Source organism: Salvelinus namaycush, chromosome 20 (genome assembly GCF_016432855.1).
Source record: "Salvelinus namaycush isolate Seneca chromosome 20, SaNama_1.0, whole genome shotgun sequence".
Taxonomy (NCBI): domain Eukaryota; kingdom Metazoa; phylum Chordata; class Actinopteri; order Salmoniformes; family Salmonidae; genus Salvelinus; species Salvelinus namaycush.
Window position 1 is genome coordinate 46196973 of NC_052326.1, and position 20270 is coordinate 46217242.

Here is a 20270-nt window from a genome sequence, read left to right on the forward strand (position 1 = left end):
AGGGGCATCACCCTTGCAATGTGGTTAGCATAACACAGAAAGCAAGAATAGCACCTGACTGAGATGAACTCAAAGTTATACTGAACCTGGTCTGATATGAAGATATCTTATCCAACACTGGAGAGCTCCTCTGAACAATACAACAGGCATCCTCCTTTCTTAAAGATTGGACATATTTACAGTGCTTCCCCTAAGTCGCGATAAGGGGCTGGACTTCATTACCATTCCTACCTCTTCCTCATCCAGAAACAAACATCGCACCATATCAAAGGGGAGCGCGCCAACACGCCATATACAGAAACCAATCAGCATAATGCCGCCACCGTGGTACAAGTACCAGCCAGCTGTGAAGTCATTAAAGCTCCAGCCCAGCCAAGCGCTTCCTTCATCAATGTAAAAGAGAAGAAGGATCCTGAGTGGCGTCACTACCAACCCGGGTTCGATCCCGGGCTGTATCACATCCGGCCGTGATCGGGAGTCCCATAGGGCGGCGCACAATTGGCCCAGCATCATCCGGGTTAGGGGAGGGTCTGGCCGGGGTAGTCCGTCAATGTAAAGAAGAATTCGTTCAACTGATTTCCCTAGTCAAATAAAGGTTAAATTAATATATATATATATATATCGATATATATATATATATATATATATATATATATATATATATATATATATATATATATATATATATATATATATATATATATATATATATAAGAGAAAACTCGGGTCGAGAGTTGGGGCGGTGATTTCTTTAAGCCCAAGAGAGAGATTGGAGCCTTCATGACTGGCTAGTGGAGAGGAGGGAGAGAGGGATGGAAGGAGGGAGAGATGAAGGAGGGGGAGATTAATGGAGGGTGGGGGGAGAAGGGATCCTGAAACATGTAAGGACTGTGAGTGTGTTGTCCATCAAGGGTGGGTGGGCATCTGATGTGTCCCTTCAGGAGTTATGTTGGCCAGTACAACCGTCACCACATCCCCTATATCTGGGTTCCCCTAGGATAGACACTTCACATCCTCTAGAGCCCAGTTCCCCTAGGATAGACACTTCACATCCTCTAGAGCTGGGTTCCCCTAGGATGGACACTTCACATCCTCTAGAGCCCAGTTCCCCTAGGATAGACACTTCACATCCTCTAGAGCCCAGTTCCCCTAGGATAGACACTTCACATCCTCTAGAGCCCGGTTCCCCTAGGATAGACACTTCACATCCTCTAGAGCCCGGTTCCCCTAGGATAGACACTTCACATCCTCTAGAGCCCGGTTCCCCTATGATAGACACTTCACATCCTCTAGAGCCCGGTTACCCTAGGATGGACACTTCACATCCTCTAGAGCCCAGTTCCCCTAGGATAGACACTTCACATCCTCTAGAGCTGGGTTCCCCTAGGATAGACACTTCACATCCTCTAGAGCCCGGTTCCCCTAGGATAGACACTTCACATCCTCTAGAGCCCAGTTCCCATAGGATAGACACTTCACTTCCTCTAGAGCCCAGTTCCCCTAGGATAGACACTTCACATCCTCTAGAGCCCAGTTCCCCTAGGATAGACACTTCACATCCTCTAGAGCCCAGTTCCCCTAGGATAGACACTTCACTTCCTCTAGAGCCCAGTTTAAGGGAAGGATGGAATCATCAAGACCCTAATATAAGCACTTATGAGGTGATGAGGGAACACTCAACCATCAAGACATCCCCTAAGTACTCATGAGGAGATGGAGCGATGAGTGGTGAAAGAAATAATGGGTTGAGCTCTCAAAGACTGATTCTCAAATCCCTGAATGAAAACACAGATCTGCCATAAAGTTACACAACTTGATCTCACAAGAAACAGTTAACAGTGCCTTCAGAAAGTATTCACACCCCTTGACTTTTTCCACATTATATTGTTGTGTTACAGCCGGAATTCAAAATGGATTAAAAAAATGAATTAAAAAATCTCACCAATCTACACACACAACCCCATAATGACAAAGTGAAATTATGTTTTTTGAAATTTGAGTATTTAAAAAATATATATACAGTACCAGTCAAAGTTTGGACACACCTACTCATTCAAGGGTTTTTCTTTACTTTAACTATTTTCTACATTGTACAATAATAGTGAAGACATCAAAACTATGAAATGACACATGAAATCATGTCGTAACCAAAAAAGAACTGTTAAAAAAATCAAAATATATTTTATATTTGAGATTCTTCAAAGTAGCCACCCTTTGCCTTGATGACAGATCTGTCTGTTACAAGAGTGTGCAAAGCTGTAATCAAGGCAAAGGTTTTTTTTACTCATTCTTCAAGCTCTGTAAAGTTGGTCGTCGATTATTGCTAGACAGCCATTTTCAAGTCTTGCCATAGATTTGCAAGCCGATTTAAGTAAAAACTGTAACTAGGGCACTCAGGAACATTCAATGTTGTCTTGGTAAGCCACTCCAGTGTATATTTGGCCTTGTGTTTCAGGTTATTGTCCTGCTGAAAGGTGGATGTTTCCCAGTGTCTGTTGGAAAGTAAACTGAACCAGGTTTCCCTCTAGGATTTTGCCTGTGCTTAGCTCAATTCCTTTTCTTTCTATCATAAAAAACTCTGTAGTCCTTGCCGATGATTTGTCCCAAACATAAACCTTAGTATTCAGGACAAACTCAATTTCTTTGCCACATTTTTTGCAGTTTTTAAAAATGTAGCCTTATTGCAAACAGGATGCATGTTTTAGAATATTTGTATTTTGTACAGGCTTCCTTGTTTTCACTCTGTCATTTGGGATAATATTGTGGAGTAACTACAATGTTGTTGATCCATCCTCAGTTTTCTCCCATAACACCCATTAAACTCTGTAACTGTTTTAAAGTCACCATTGGCCTCATGGTGAAATCCTTGAGCGGTTTCCTTCCTCTCCGGCATCTGAGTTAAGAAGGAAGCCTGTATCTTCGTAGTGACTGGGTGTATTGATACACCATCCAAAGTTTAAATAACTGCATTGTATGTGTTTCCCCCCCCCCCCATCTACCAATAGATGCCCTTTTTTCGAGCCATTGGAAAACCTCCCTGGTCTTTGTGGTTGAATCTGAGTTTTAAATTCACTGCTCGACTGAGGAACCTTTGTATGTATGTGTGGGGTGGGATAATTGTATGTATGTGTGGGGTGCAGAGATGATGTAGTCACTCAAAGATCATGGTAAACACTATTATTGCACACAGAGTGAGTCCATGCAACTTATTATGTGGCTTATTAATAAGCACATTTTTACTCCTGAACTTTTTTTGTTGTTATTTATTTAACTAGACAAGTCAGTTAAGAACAAATTCTTATTTACAATGACGGCCTACACCGGCCAAACCCGGACGACGCTGGGCCAATTGTGCACCCAATTATTGGGACTCCCAATTATGGCCGGTTGTGATACAGCCTGGATTCGAACCAGGGTCAGTAGTGACGCCTCAAGCACAGAGATGCAGTGCCTTAGACCCGAGTGGCGCATAACAAAGGCTTGCCATAACAAAGGGGTTGAATAGTTATTGACTCTAGACAGCTTTTAATTTTTTTATTAAATTTGTAAATTCTAAAAACATAACTCCACTTTGATATTATGGGGTATTGTGTGTAGATCAGCGACACAACATCAAATGGAATCCATTTTAAATTCAAGCTGTAACAACAAAATGTCGGAAAAATGTGAATACTTTCTGAAGGCACTTGTATATACTGAGTAGTAAGCTTCAATGTAACAAAAACATATGGCCAATCCGAGTCAGCTAGTGTTGAAAGAGTACAAGGCTGGCACTACACTTCCCTTTAGGGTGTGTCTCACAGTGCTACGTGATAGCCATCGACTGCACTCTGGCCTCAATTGAACTGTGGTTCAATGGTCACACTGAAGGTTCCAAAGGGGACATGAAAGGCCCGGCTAATCCAGGACCACTGAGCTTCCACCTTTACAGTGTCCCAGACTGGGTTTGAAGTCCAGGACCCCTCCGTATCTCATCATTATATCTTCTCTCCAACACACACACACACACACACACACACACACACACACACACACACACACACACACACACCATCAATAAAGGGTGTGTGTGTGTGTGTGCGCATGTAACCATGACGAGAGAGATAGTTTCAGGATGAAATTAACTGATGGAAGCCTATTAATGACGTAACATTAATCGAGTATAAATCTAAAATATATGTAGAGTAATTGATTCAGAATACATTACCATTCCAGACATACAAACCAACATAAATGACTTGCTGTGATGGTATATTGAATAAAGAATGTACATCAAATCCGTTTAGACATTGGTTGCCCCCAAATAGCATCATATTCTCTATAGTGCAAAGTAGTGCACTACACAGAGAATAGGGTACCATTTGGGATGCATTCTTTTTCTTTAGAATCAGATATACAGTACATGTATCCGGGATTCAGTTTTGAGTTGTGCAGACAGGTGACCTTTTCACAAATCAGTATTGAAATGTAACACATAACTCAAGTAACACAAGTCTGTGATGAAGAGACACTTCAGAGTCAAAATCAAACAAAGAAATCAATCGAGGGCTTTTACTAAGCTCCCTATATCAGGAACACAGTCTCTATTGAAGATTTAATTAGTCCTTTACCATTGGTGAGAATGAGTTGAGGGACACACACGTCTGTGTAGTGGATAGCGAAGTGCATCACTACTGCATCGCTACTGTACCATTGGCTCTTCTGGGTCATTGGTATTTACAGCGTTTCTTGAGTACGGTGTGTTGAAATGCAGAGAGCTGTGAGTTAGGGGTTGTGAATTTCCACTTCATGTTCAATTGAGTGTGAATTTCTCTCCCCTGAAAATACAGTGATATCCTGAGCGATGTAGTCTCTCATGGACAGACACACGTATCATAAATGGTAGCAGCGTCTGTCGACAGACTGTGGAATGGGACAACCAACAATAAACCTTGTTCCCGGAACTCCGATTTTTCATCACGATTTCGCATCTTTGGAATTTCGGAAGGGGAGGGAGCATTCGGCCCATAGACTTGCCCAAAACTCGTTTGTATATTTTCCAACAGTTTACCCCACAGAACTTAAATCAAGCATCTGACGCAATATTTCAGTTCTGGGTGTCCAAGATTATGATAGATGCATTGATGACAAATGCTCAGATTTTCCACAACAAGATCTGTAGACTTGGAAGGCAGATGGAAGAGTTCCTGTTCAGATCCCAAGTGGAGGCCTGTGTGGTCCAGTGGTCAGTGTAGCTGAATCTGCAACATGCATGGACCAAAGTCAGCATGGGTTTGAATCCAGCCCACTGAAACTTCACCTTCCATCTTTCCTCTATTGTGCCATCTGTTCAATAAAACAACCAAAAATACAAATCCTGACTTGCAAAACAAGGCAACGCACACATTGCCAAATTGAATTTGTGCTGCTGCAACGTGTAAAGGGAAATTTAAAAAAAAGTCAACTTCATATTGATCATCTCGAGCAACATGTTTGTATTTCTATGTTTTGTAGTAAAAAATATAGATGAAGATATTATTATTTGACCCTGCTGGTCATTTATGAACATTTGAACATCTTGGCCATGTTCTGTTATAATCTCCACCCGGCACAGCCAGAAGAGGACTGGCCACCCCTCATAGCCTGGTTCCTCTCTAGGTTTCATCCTAGGTTTTGGCCTTTCTAGGGAGTTTTTCCTAGCCACCATGCTTTTACACTTGCATTGCTTGCTGTTTGGGGTATTAGGCTGGGTTTCTGTACAGCACTTTGAGAGATCAGCTGATGTAAGAAGGGCTATATAAATAAATGTGATTTTCTACAAAATCGGTCATCATCATGTGATTTTAACCAATTATGAGGAGGTATTGCCTACTAATTGGTTGACGAAGTAATTGGAAATACTTATCTTACTCAAAACAATAGAAACATTGAATTTTCACATATGTTGATTTTGGGGTGGTGCTGGAAATTATGAATATGAAGTTGAACAGCGGAATGTCCATTTAAAATATACACTGCTCAAAAAAATAAAGGGAACACTTAAACAACACAATGTAACTCCAAGTCAATCACACTTCTGTGAAATCAAACTGTCCACTTAGGAAGCAACACTGATTGACAATAAATTTCACATGCTGTTGTGCAAATGGAATAGACAACAGGTGGAAATTATAGGCAATTAGCAAGACACCCCCAATAAAGGAGTGGTTCTGCAGGTGGTGACCACAGACCACTTCTCAGTTCCTATGCTTCCTGGCTGATGTTTTGGTCACTTTTGAATGCTGGCGGTGCTTTCACTCTAGTGGTAGCATGAGACGGAGTCTACAACCCACACAAGTGGCTCAGGTAGTGCAGCTCATCCAGGATGGCACATCAATGCGAGCTGTGGCAAGAAGGTTTGCTGTGTCTGTCAGCGTAGTGTCCAGAGCATGGAGGCGCTACCAGGAGACAGGCCAGTACATCAGGAGACGTGGAGGAGGCCGTAGGAGGGCAACAACCCAGCAGCAGGACCGCTACCTCCGCCTTTGTGCAAGGAGGAGCAGGTGGAGCCCTGCAAAATGACCTCCAGCAGGCCACAAATGTGCATGTGTCTGCTCAAACGGTCAGAAACAGACTCCATGAGGGTGGTATGAGGGCCCGACGTCCACAGGTGGGGGTTGTGCTTACAGCCCAACACCGTGCAGGACGTTTGGCATTTGCCAGAGAACACCAAGATTGGCAAATTCGCCACTGGCGCCCTGTGCTCTTCACAGATGAAAGCAGGTTCACACTGAGCACATGAGCACATGTGACAGAGTCTGGAGATGCCGTGGAGAACGTTCTGCTGCCTGCAACATCCTCCAGCATGACCGGTTTGGCGGTGGGTCAGTCATGGTGTGGGGTGGCATTTCTTTGGGGGGCCGCACAGCCCTCCATGTGCTCGCCAGAGGTAGCCTGACTGCCATTATGTAACGAGATGAGATCCTCAGACCCCTTGTGAGACCATATGCTGGTGTGGTTGGCCCTGGGTTCCTCCTAATGCAAGACAATGCTAGACCTCATGTGGCTGGAGTGTGTCAGCAGTTCCTGCAAGAGGAAGGCATTGATGCTATGGACTGGCCCGCCCGTTCCGCAGACCTGAATCCAATTGAGCACATCTGGGACATCATGTCTCGCTCCATCCACCAACGCCACGTTGCACCACAGACTGTCCAGGAGTTGGTGGATGCTTTAGTCCAGGTCTGGGAGGAGATCCCTCAGGAGACCATCCGCCACCTCATCAGGAGCATGCCCAGGCGTTGTAGGGAGGTCATACAGAAACGTGGAGGCCACACACACTACTGAGCCTCATTTTGACTTGTTTTAAGGACATTACATCAAAGTTGGATCAGCCTGTAGTGTGGTTTTTCACTTTAATTGTGAGTGTGACTCCAAATCCAGACCTCCATGGGTTGATAAATTTGATTTCCATTGATCATTTGTGTGATTTTGTTGTCAGCACATTCAACTATGTAAAGAAAAAAGTATTTAATAAGAATATTTCATTCATTCAGATCTAGGATGTGTTATTTTAGTGTTCCCTTTATTTTTTTGAGCAGTGTATAAGGCTCCTCAATTGCTTGGAGGAGCATATACGCTGACACCTGTACACCTGACACTACTACTCCACATGCGTCAGTCGTGTGTGTGTGTGTGTGTGTGTGTGTGTGTGTGTGTGTGTGTGTGTGTGTGTGTGTGTGTGTGTGTGTGTGTGTGTGTGTGTGTGTGTGTGTGTGTGTGTGTCATTTGGAGTGGAGAGCAAAGGAGTTGTCAAGTCAATCAGGCAAAGTCATGTAATTAAGAGATGAGTTGAGTGTTGAACCTTAAGCCAACACTTGCCATATCACGCTGTGTACTTGACTACCCTGGTGGCTAGACTGACGGTAATTACCCAGAGTTGCATGATCACTGAAGATAAGATAGATACATTTTTTGTAGTTCCATGTGTTCCATGGTGGTATCTGGAGCTCCTTAAGCAGTTCTATTTTAAGAACACTTGGAACAGTAGAATGTCATGTGTATGTTATACAGGTCATGCAGATGATGTCCTGACATCATGTTATAAGCTTTGCATATTAACTTGTAAGTGCTTACAAGAAAGGCTTTGCAACCCTTGTAAAGAAGCATCACATACCAGGGTCTGATTTGGAGAAGGTGTCCATGTCCAGCAGGTTCCTGTTTGAATGAAAGAGAGATAAACAAGATAAAAATCTGAGAATAACACTAGCCTGAGTGCCAGATCTGTTCGTGTTGTCTTGCCAGCTCCATTGCTGTGTGACAATGACAGTATGGAGTGGGCAACTCCAACTCGGACTAGCACCATACATGGACAACACAATGAATTTCATAAGTATAAATTACTTCAACTAAGTTATTTGTTAAATTAAAAAAACACAATTGAATCTCCCACTCCTGTTTGAGACGTGTAACAGCCGGTATAGAGAGTGCTGCCATATTAAAGGGAAGACCAGGATAAGAGGGAAGGCAATGGGGGATATAAAACCTCTCTAGGGATGGGATCCTCTTGGGGCTTTACATTCAGACGGAGGTGTGTGTGTGTCAGGCTGGTAAGGTGTAGCTTGTAGCTGCTGGCAGATGAAGAAACAGGTATTGGGGTATTTGCTCATATGCTTCGTTTCAGACACCAGATTAGCTGGTCATGGGGTACTGGCTGGACACACCAGACTAGCTGGACACGGGGTACTGGCTGGACACACCAGACTAGCTGGACACAGGGTACTGGCTAGACACACCAGACTGGCTGGACACATCAGACTAGCTGGACACAGGGTACTGGCTGGACACACCAGACTAGCTGGTCAAGGGGTACTGGCTAGACACACGACTAGCTGGACACAGGGTACTGGCTGGACACACCAGACTAGCTGGTCAAGGGGTACTGGCTAGACACACGACTAGCTGGACACTGGGTACTGGCTGGACACACCAGACTAGGTGGTCAAGGGGTACTGGCTGGACACACCAGACTAGGTGGTCAAGGGGTACTGACTGGACACACCACTGGCTGGACACAGGGTACTGGCTGGACACACCAGACTGGCTGGACATGGGGTACTGGCTGGACACAGGGTACTGGCTGGACACACCAGACTGGCTGGTCAAGGGGTACTGGCTGGACACACCAGACTAGCTGGTCAAGGGGTACTAGCTGGACACAGGGTACTGGCTGGACACACCAGACTGGTTGGACACAGGGTACTGGCTGGACACACCAGACTGGCTGGACACGGGGTACTGGCTGGACACACCAGACGGGCTGGACACGGGGTACTGGCTGGACACACCAGACTAGCTGGACACGGGGTACTGGCTAGACACACCAGACTAGCTGGACACACCAGACTAGCTGGACACGGGATACTGGCTAGACACACCAGACTAGCTGGACACGGGATACTGGCTGGACACACCAGACTAGCTGGACACGGGATACTGGCTGGACACACCAGACTAGCTGGACACAGGGTACTGGCTGGACACAGGGTACTGGCTGGACACACCAGACTAGCTGGTCAAGGGGTACTGGCTGGACACACCAGACTAGCTGGTCAAGGGGTACTGGCAGGACACACCAGACTGGCTGGACACACCAGACTGGCTGGACACAGGGTACTGGCTGGACACACCAGACTAGCTGGTCAAGGGGTACTGGCAGGACACACCAGACTAGCTGGTCAAGGGGTATTGGCTGGACACACCAGACTAGCTGGTCAAGGGGTACTGGCAGGACACACCAGACTAGCTGGTCACGGGATACTGGCTGGACACACCAGACTAGCTGGACACGGGATACTGGCTGGACACACCAGACTAGCTGGACACAGGGTACTGGCTGGACACACCAGACTGGCTGGACACAGGGTACTGGCTGGACACACCAGACTAGCTGGTCAAGGGGTACTGGCAGGACACACCAGACTAGCTGGTCAAGGGGTATTGGCTGGACAGTGGACCTCCAAGTCCTTTCCTTTCCTGACTTCAGTTTGGTATAGCCTCTGGTGATCTGCTTTCAGTTCAACGGCCAAAATGCTTTTGTCTTGTTTTCCTTTTCAGCCTTCCACAGCATGTGATAAATGTACAGTTTGAGTTTAAGGACGCATGCCAAAATTAAAATGCTTATTTAATCATTACAAATCAATAACACATTTTCAATAAGCCCCAATGATAAACTCCCAATTCCTCTGACCAGATCTAATTTGTCTAAAATGCTCGTATTTTGTAGTGTTCACCGTGATGAGCTCAGCAGGTCTGGATCGGCCATGTTGTTTTGAGAATGACTACCTCTCCTCCATGTCTTGTCTCTTCATTCATCGTTTTTGTCCCAATAGGGACATGAGGAGAACATCCAATCGGAGCGCTCTCCTGCTGTGATTGACATTCTCGGACAGCGCCAGCCCATCCCCAGCTCCATGTTGACCTACTCGTTATCTTGTGTTAAATCAAGTCGTTAAATCACCACCGAGGTCACTTCAACAGCACACTATGAGGAAAAAGCTTCATATCCTGATGCCCTTACCAGGACTCGAACCCGGGTCCAGCGTCTGTCAAGCCAACACCTTACCCATTACGCCAAGAGGTCCAACGTGTCCTCACGCTTCTCTATACAAGTCCCTTACATGTACACACCGCTCCAATTGCTTCACAGGCACCATTCCATTTCTGACACCAATGTGGTGAATTTGGTGGGTATTCCCGACCCGGACTCAAACCAGGGTCCAGCGACTGTCAGGCCAACACCTTAACTGTTACGCCAAGAGATCTGAAACTCTTGACAAGGTCACTAGGTGTTAGGTTACGGTTTCTACAATAGCAACATAGATATAGCTACACGCTCAGTTGGTAAGAGTGTGATGCTGCAGAGTCGTGGGTTCAATTCCCAATGGGTCCTCAAAATGCAGTCATTGTACTGTACACTTGCTTTGGGTTAAAGTGTCTACTAAATGACTTATTATTATTGCATACATTTGCTTGGTGTAGTATTTACATCAAAGGTAGGGCTCAGGCGAAAGCAATGCAAGATGATAAAGGACAGTACAATCAAAACAACACACTTCACAATAAGTAGAATTTATTCCAACCTGTCAAACATGGATTGTGTAAAGGTACATTTGTTTGAACACAGTAAAACAGGTGTTGCTTTGTCACACCAGGACAACATCATTTACTGTAACTATATGACACAACAAAAAAAAAAAATGTGCAGTGGCCAAACAGAGGATAATACTTTATGACTGCAATACATTTACCACCTGTTTATTGCACAGCACCGTACACAGAGACAGAGACAGAGAGAAAAGGGCAATACCTAGTCAGAATGCATTCAAATTAAATGTGTCTTCCGCATTTAGGGGGTTGGATAGAGAGAGAGAAGGGATGGATAGAGAGAGAGAAGGGTGGATAGAGAGAGATAAGGTTTGGATGGAGAGAGATAAGGTTTGGATAGAGAGAGAGAATGGTTAGAAAGAGAGAGAGAAGGGAAAGGGGGATACCTAGTCAGTTGTACAACAATGCATTCAACTGAAATGTGTCTTCCACATTTAGGGGGTTGGAGGGATTGAAAGAGCGAGAGACACAGAGAACGTGAGAGAGGCGTAGCAGGAAGATAGGAATGACGTGAACCAAGAGATTGTGAGTTCAAATCCCAGGTGAGGACATGATGAATATTAATTACAATATAAATGAACATGTACAATGTCAACGTGTGTCAACTATGTACGTTAAAAGCACTATTTGAATGTGTTGGTGTCCCAAACCTATTAAACTAAAAACTTTACGTTCAGGTAATACTTTGCCCGAAAAGTTGAGTAAACAAAAAAAAGGCAGTGGATGGAATCAGTTACTAAATAATAATTAGTTGAATCAACTAGATTTTTGTGTTGTTTCAATGTTAAACTTACACTTACCTTCCTCAATATTATAGCTATGAATGCCAATAAGGTCATAGATTTTTTAAAATATATTATTACAGGTAAATGTAAGGGTCACACATCTTTCAAGGCTCACAAGTTCAGGCTGCTTTAGTGGGGTAATCACGTTGACGGGTATCTTTCAAACAAGAGTGATGAAAGAAATTGGTGGAAGAGCCAGTCCTATTAGATGTTGCAATGTCTTCTCAGACCAGACCAAGGTTGAGACTCTGAGGTGGAAAGACATCAGTCAACAAATATTAGGCTGACATACCTGTTTTTGATTAAAGGAAGAACACAAGCCATCACTGCTCTGAAGAGAGGAAAGAGTTTTTCTCTATGTAATGGGGTCAAAACTGAGAAGAGAAACACTACATGTTATGGTTGTGATTTATGTTTTGTTGTGTGCATGAACATAATAATAGGATTTCACCAAATATAAAACATAATTTATTTTACATAATACCTAATCCTTGTTCGATATAAATCTGGCATACAGGCATTCAGTTACTGTTCCATTGAAAGTTAGGTCACTTGTTTTAAACATTCTAAGCGAGTGTGGTATGATCGTCGGTGCCAGGCAAGCAGGTTACAGTATCTCAGAAACGGCCGCCCTCGTGGGCTTTTCACACACGATAGTGTCTAGAGTTAACAGAGAAAGGTGCAACAAACAAAAAGAACATCCAGTCAGTGGCAGTCCTGTGGGCAAAGGAGAATGGCAAGAATCGTGCAAGCTAACAGGCGGGCCACAATCGGCGCTGTACAACAGTGGTGTGCAGAACGGCATCTCGGAACGCACAACTCGTCTGTCCTTGTCACGGATGGGCTATTGCAGAAGACGACCACACCGGGTTCCACTCCTATCAGGTAAAAACAAGAAGAAGCAGCTCCAATGGGCATGCGGTCACCAACACTGGACAATTGAGGACGCCGACGAATCCCGGTTCCTGTGGCGTCATGCTAATGGCAGAGTCAGGATTTGGCGTAAGAAGCATGAGTCCATGGCATGGTGTCAACGATACAAGCTGGTGGCAGTGGTATGGGGAATGTTTTCCTGGCACGGGTTTTGTCCCTTGATACCAATTGAGGAACGTTTCCATGCCCGGAAGAATTCAGTCTGTTCTGGAGGCAAAGAATGGGTTCAACCCATAACTAGATGGGTGTACCTAATAAACTGGCAACTGAGTGTGTGTATGTATCTCACATCTGTTGCTTTGTGGTAATGATGTTAGGGACAGTATAGGATGAATCAATAATTGTTTTCTTGCCGAGGAGTAAAATGTAATTTTGTAATGTCAGTCCTGGTTATATGTAAGAATCTCTTGTTGGAAGTAACGACATTATTATTTATATTATTTGTTAATTAAATAAATGAAGTTATGCAAGAATTTGTAATATATACAGTACCAGTCAAAAGTTTGGACACACCCATTCATTCAATGGTTTTTCTTTACTTTTACTATTTTCTACATTGTAGAATAATAGTGAAGACATCCAAGCTATGTAATAACACATATGGAATCATGTAGTAATCAAAAAAGTGTTGAAAGTTGAAAGTGTTTATATACCTCATTGGACTGTAAAGGAAATAACCCTACAAACTATCCCCCTCGTGCACTTAAGGAAAACACAAATATCATGGATATATTAGAACTAGTGGATATATGGAGGCTTAAATATAAACATGGCAGAGGCTCAATTAAGCTAGTCATCTTGACTACTTTCTTAGGTCATTCTCTCTGGCAACAAAAGATTAAAAAATAAAAAGTGTTGATAGGGGACAGAATGCAGTCAGACCATTAAATAATTGGCATATACATTACTCTTACAGAATTTCCACGTGGGCAAGGTTTTTGGAAATGTAATCAATGCCTATTGGATGGCAAGAAGGGGTCTCCCGACCCCTCCTTTCAAAGCCTCCAGTATTTATGCTGCAATAGTTTGTGTTGGGGGGCTTGGGTCAGTCTGTTATATCTGGAATATTTCTCCTGTCTTATCCATGTCGTGTGAATTTAAGTATGCTGTCTCTAATTCTCTCTTTCTCTCAGAGGACCTGAGCCCTAGGACCATGTCTCAGGACTACCTGGCCTGATGACTCCTTGCTGTCCCCAGTCCACCTGGTCATGCTGCTGCTCCAGTTTCAACTGTTCTGCCTGCGGCTATGGAACCCTGACCTGTTCACCCGGCACAGCCAGAAGAGGACTGGCCACCCCTCATAGCCTGGTTCTTCTCTAGGTTTCTTCTAAGGTTCTGGCCTTTCTAGGGAGTTTTTCCTAGCCACCATGCTTCTACACCTGCATTGCTTGCTGTTTGGGGTTTTAGGCTGGGTTTCTGTACAGCACGTTGTGACATCAGCTGATGTAAGAAGAGCTTTATAAATACATTTGATTGATTGATGATAGAATAATTTATAAACAGTCTTGGTTAAAATCAGATTTATTCCGATATAACATAAGCACAGCAGATCCCCTTATTGTATGGGACACTTTTAAAATGTGCCTTTAGAGGCCATGCAATTCAATACTCATCTTTAAAACCGAAGTACTTCAGGTCAAAATACTTCCTATTAACAAAGGGAAATAGAGGGACTAACAGTATAGATAGAAAGAAAAAAGAAACTGTACCAGAAAGGCACCAAAAAACAAAAATAACTTGATTTAGGAAAGATCAAGTGTAATATGTTATAAAAAATAAAGCAAACTGGATGGAATATGAAAATGAACCAAATGATATTTTAATCTTCAACATAGAAATGCTACCAAAAATAATTTACTGAAACGTGTTACAAATGGAGTCATCCATGATTCACCAAACAATATTTTGAAAAGAGGAAACAAAGTACTTTAAGCATATGTTTTAGTTTCAGTCTCCTCCATCTCCACTAACCGAAGTTAATTATGGATTTTTTTTCTATGAATAATATCAAATTAACAGCTGTACAGAAAGACTCATGTGGAGGACAAGTTACAGAGAAGGAATTTATTGATGCATTTAAAGCCTTTAAGTCCAGGAAAACATCAGGGCTGGATGGCATACCAGTTGAGATATATCAAATATTTGTTAATGTACTCAGAGGACCGTTATTAGCATGTTTTAACCACTCCTGTCACGTTCTGACCATAGTTCTTGTGTGTTTTACTTGTTTTAGTGTTGGTCAGGACGTGAGCTGGGTGGGCAATCTATGTTGCGCCTCTGTCCGGAGCTGCCTCTCTGTCTTAAGTTACCTCTCTGTCTTAAGCTACCTCTCTGTCTTAAGCTACCTCTCTGTCTTAAGCTACCTCTCTGTCTTAAGCTACCTCTCTGTCTTAAGCTACCTCTCTGTCATAAGCTACCTCTCTGTCATAAGCTACCTCTCTGTCATGAGCTACCTCTCTGTCATGAGCTGTCCCTCAGTCCGGAGGAGTTTCCTCAGTCTAGTGGGGACCTTTGTGAAGGTTCCTAGGCCAAGGTTGGCGGCGAGGGTCGCCACTCAAAGGACGCTAAGGAGGGGGACAAAGACAATGGAGGAGTGGGATCCTCGTCCAGCGCCGGAGCCGCCACCGCGGACAGATGCCCACCCAGACCCTCCCCTAGAGTTGTAGGTGGTGCGTTCGGAGTCCGCACCTCAGGAGGGGGGTACTGTCACGTTCTGACCATAGTTCTTGTGTGTTTTACTTGTTTTAGTGTTGGTCAGGACGTGAGCTGGGTGGGCATTCTATGTTGTGTGTCTAGTTTGTCTGTTTCTATGTTTGGCCTAATATGGTTCTCAAGCAGAGGCAGGTGTTTTGTGTTGTCTCTGATTGGGAATCATATTTAGGTGGCTTGTTTTGTGTTGGGGTTTGTGGGTGGTTGTTTCCTGTCTTTGTGTTCGTTTCACCAGAGAGGACTGTTTCGGTTTGCCACGTTTGTTATTTTTGTATTTTGTAAGTGTTCACGTTATCGTCTGTCATTAAATCATGTTGAGCACTAACTACGCTGCGTCTTGGTCCGATCCCTGCTACACCTCCTCTTCAGACGAAGAGGAGGAAGGCTGCCGTTACAACTCCTAAAAAATTGCAGACTATCCAATACTCAAGGAGGTCTGATTTCACTATTACTGAAACAGGAACCAAGTGGTAAATTTAAAATATCTAGTCCATTTTAAAAATTGGAGGACCCTTTCAGTGTTGTGCATATATTTAAAAAAGGTTTTGTTGGATATTATTAATCGTAATCAGAGGTTTTTTTATATGGGCGATACATTGGAGATAATATAAGATAATACTGGAAAAAAATAGAACACTATGAAAAATCTGGGAAACCAGGCCTGGTATTCATAGCTGACTTTGAAAAGGCTTTTGATACAACTGGAAGTTATACATAAATGCCTGTAATATTTCCATTTTGGAGAATCTCTTATACAATGGCTTACAGTTATGTATAGTAACCCTAGGTGTATAGTAAATAATGGCCACTTCTCAGAAAGTATTAAAATGTCAAGAGGAGTAAAACAAGGTTGTCCACTGTCAGCATATCTATTTATTATGTCCATTGAAATGCTCGCTGTTAAAACCAGATCCAACAATAATATCAAGCGGATAGAAATCCAGGGCTTAAAAACAAAGGTGTCATTGTACGCTGATGATTCATGCTTTCTTTTTAATCCATATTTTGGATCCTTCCATAGCCTCATAGAGGATCTAGAAAATTTATTATTGGATCACAAACAAATACAACTTTTACATTACTCTGTAGTTTACCAATAAAATGGTCCGACAGTGAAGTAGACATACTAGGTATTCATATCCCGAAAAAGTGAAATTCTCACTACAATACATTTTTATAGAAAGTTAGCAAAAATAGATAAGATCTTGCTAGCATGGATAGGAAAATACCTGTCTATTTGTAGTAAAATCACCTGATTAACTCTTTAGTCATATCCCAGTTTACCCATTTGCTTATGGCCCTGCCTATTTATACAATGAATATGAATTTGGAGGGCAGAATTTATTAAATATTACAGCATTAGACCTCTCACTAACGGCTGCAGTCACACAAAAGCTATACTTAAATCCAAACTGGTTTTCTAACAGATTAGTAAGAATGTGTCACCCGTGTTCAAGAATGGTCTTTCTTTTCCTTTATTCAGATTACAACCTCTTACTTTTGGAATTGTGATACATAAAAAGTATACCAGTTTCATTTAAGGACCAAAAAAGTGACAGCTGTGCCATACAGGTTGAAAAATAGTTGGGAATAGATTTTTTATGTACCCATTCCATGGCACATGGTTTATGAACTGTTACACAAATTGACGCCGGATTCAAAACTTAAGAGTTTTTCAATTTAAATGATTATAGAAAATTCTTGCAACCAATAGAATTGTATATATAAAAAATATGTTGACACCCCTTCAAATGATTGGATTTGGTTATTTCAGCCACACCCATTGCTGACGCGTGTATTAAATTGAGCACACAACCATGCAATCTTTCAATGTGGCACTGTCATAGGATGCCACCTTTCCAACAAGTCAGTTCATTAAATTTCTTCCCTGCTAGAACCGGCACAGTCAACTGTAAGTGCTGTCATTGTGAAGTGGAAACGTCTAGGAGCAACAATGGTTCAGTCGCGAAGTGGTAGGCCACACAAGCTCACAGAACGGTAACACCGAGTGCTGAAGCGCGTAAAAATAGTTGGTCCTCAATTGCAACAATCACTACCGAGTTCCAAACTGCCTGTGGAAGCAACGTCAGCACAATAACTGTTCATTGGGAGCTTCATGAAATGGGTGTCCGTGGCTGAGCAGTCGCACACAAGCCTAAGAACACCATGTGCAATGCCTAGCGTCGCCTGGAGTGGTGTAAAGCTCGCCGCCACTCTGGAGCAGTGGAAACGTGTTCTCTGGAGTGATGAATCACGCTTTCCCATCTGGCAGTCCGACAGACAAATCTGGGTTTGGCAGAATCCAGGAGAATGCTACCTGCCCCAATGCATAGTGGCAACTGTAAAGTTTGGTGGAGTAATTGTCTGGAGCTGTTTTTCATATTTTGGGCTAGGCCACTTCCAGTGAAGGGGAATCTTAATGCTACAGCATTCTAGATGATTCTGTGCTTCCAAATTTGTGGCAAAGGTTTGGGGAAGGCCCTTTACTGTTTCAGCATGACAATGCCCCCGTGAACAAAGCGAGGTCCATACAGAAATGGTTTGTCGGGATCAGTGTGGAAGAACTTGCCTGGCCTGCACAAAGCCCTGACCTCAACCCCATCCAACACCTTTGGGTTGAATTGGAACGCCAACTGCGAGCCAGGCCTAATCGCCATCAGTGCCCGACCTCACTAATGCTCATTGCTGAATGGAAGCAAGTCCCCACAGCACTGTTCAGACATCTAGTGGAAAGCCTTCCTAGAAGAATTGAGGCTGTTATAGCAGCAAAGGGGGGGGACAAACTCAACCTTAATGCCCATGATTTTGTAATGAAGTTTTCAATGAGCAAGTGTCCACAAACTTTTGGTCATGTAGTGTATATGAGACGGAATCATTAAATCACTTTTTTTTTTATATATACTGCCCATATGTAGCTTGTTTTTGGTTGCAGGTTCAGGAATGGCTGAAGAATTACCTGGAGGTAACTATGCAAATAGCACTGCTGGTTAATTGGGGGAAAAAAATAAAAGATAACTAATCTAAAATATACTGTGTCTGTAAAACATATATAGTATGTATAAACTGGAAGTAGAAGCCTAAGTATTGTAGTCCATTTGTTTACTCCAATTAGGGGAGGGATGGTAGAGTTAGGGGGAAAAAATAAAGGAAAACATATACACAAAATATATATTTACCCCAAAAATATATGGGGGATTGGAAATGATGCGGATAATTAAATGGATAGAAGCCACAATCTATCTGTCATCTATCAAAGCTGATCTACCCCCCCAAAAAATATTGAATTAACTGGCCAGACTATGGCCTGTTTGTTTTGATTATTCATGTATTTTCCTGAGTTTGGCTGTCAAGACCCTGTGGGTCTCTATGCGCCAAGTACTCTCTCATATTCACAGCTGATGCCCAGTTGCCATGGAGTGTGTTTCAGGGGGGAATTCACCCAACCCCATTCTGTCAGTGTCAGGCAGCGAAGACAATCCCCCCTTGCCACCCCCCGTCACCCTCTAGACCAGCCCTGTCTGTTCCATGGGCCGAGGTAGGCTGAAAATGCTAAACTCTACAAGTAATTTACATTTGTCACCCAAACAAGTTTGTTTAAAGGATGTTACTTTTGTAGGCTATTTCATTTCAATCTACACTTGCAGCCGAAGATGCAGCCTACTCTAATCTACATTTTTTTTAAACTGTTTTCAACTGGCAGGTAGCCTGGCGGGTAGGAGCATTGGGCCAGTAAACGAAAGGTTGTTGGATCGAATCCCCGAGCTGACAAGGTAAAAATCTGTCGTCTGCCACTCTGGTCCCCGGGCTTCATTTACGTGGATGTCAATTAAGATAGCCTCCCGCACCTCTCTGATTCAGAGAGGTTGGGTTAAATGTTGAAGACATATTTAAGTTGAATGCATTCAGCTGTACAACTGACTAGGTACAATTGAAGTCGGAAGTTTACATACACCTTAGCCAAATACATTTAAACTCAGTTTTTCACAATTTCTGACATTTAATCCTAGTAAGAATTCCCTGTCTTAGGTCAGTTAGGATCACCACTTTATTTTAAGAATGTGAAATGTCAGAATAATGGAAGAGTGAATGATTTATTTAAACTTTTATTTCTTTCATCACATTCCCAGTGGGTCAGACGTTTACATACACTCAATTAATATTTGTTATCATTGCCTTTAAATTGTTTAACTTGGGTCAAACGTTTTGGGTAGCTTTGCACAAGCTTCCCACAATAAGTTGGGTGAATTTTGGCCCATTCCTCCTGACAGAGCTGATGTAACTGAGTCAGTTTGTAGGCCTCCTTGCTCGCACACGCTTTTTCAGTTCTGCCAACAATTTTTCTATAGGATTGAGAACAGGGCTTTGTGATGGCCACTCCAATAACTTGACTGTTGTCCTTAAGCCATTTTGCCACAACTTTGGAAGTATGCTTGGGGTCATTGTCCATTTGGAAGACCCATTTGCGACCAAGCTTTAACTTCCTGACTGATGTCTTGAGATGTTGCTTCAATATATCCACATAATTTTCTTTCCTCGTGATGCCATCTATTTTGTGAAGCACACCAGTCCCTCCTGCAGCAAAGCACCCCCACCACATGATGCTGCCACCCATGTGCTTCACGGTTGGGATGGTGTTCTTCGGCTTGCAAGCCTCCCCCTTTTTCCTCCAAACATAACAATGGTCATTATGGCCAAACAGTTCTATTTTTGTTTCATCAGACC

The 20270-nt window shown here is 43.1% G+C and overlaps 1 protein-coding gene across 1 annotated transcript in view; it reads right to left on the reverse strand.

Moving 5' to 3' along the window:
- LOC120064647 (copine-9-like) overlaps positions 1–20270 on the reverse strand; it is a 103640-nt gene that overhangs the window by 81608 nt on the left and 1762 nt on the right. The window contains exon 2 of the mRNA XM_039015272.1: positions 8132–8172. Coding sequence (XP_038871200.1) covers positions 8132–8172 — 41 coding nt within the window. The remainder of the gene's footprint in view (positions 1–8131; positions 8173–20270) is intronic.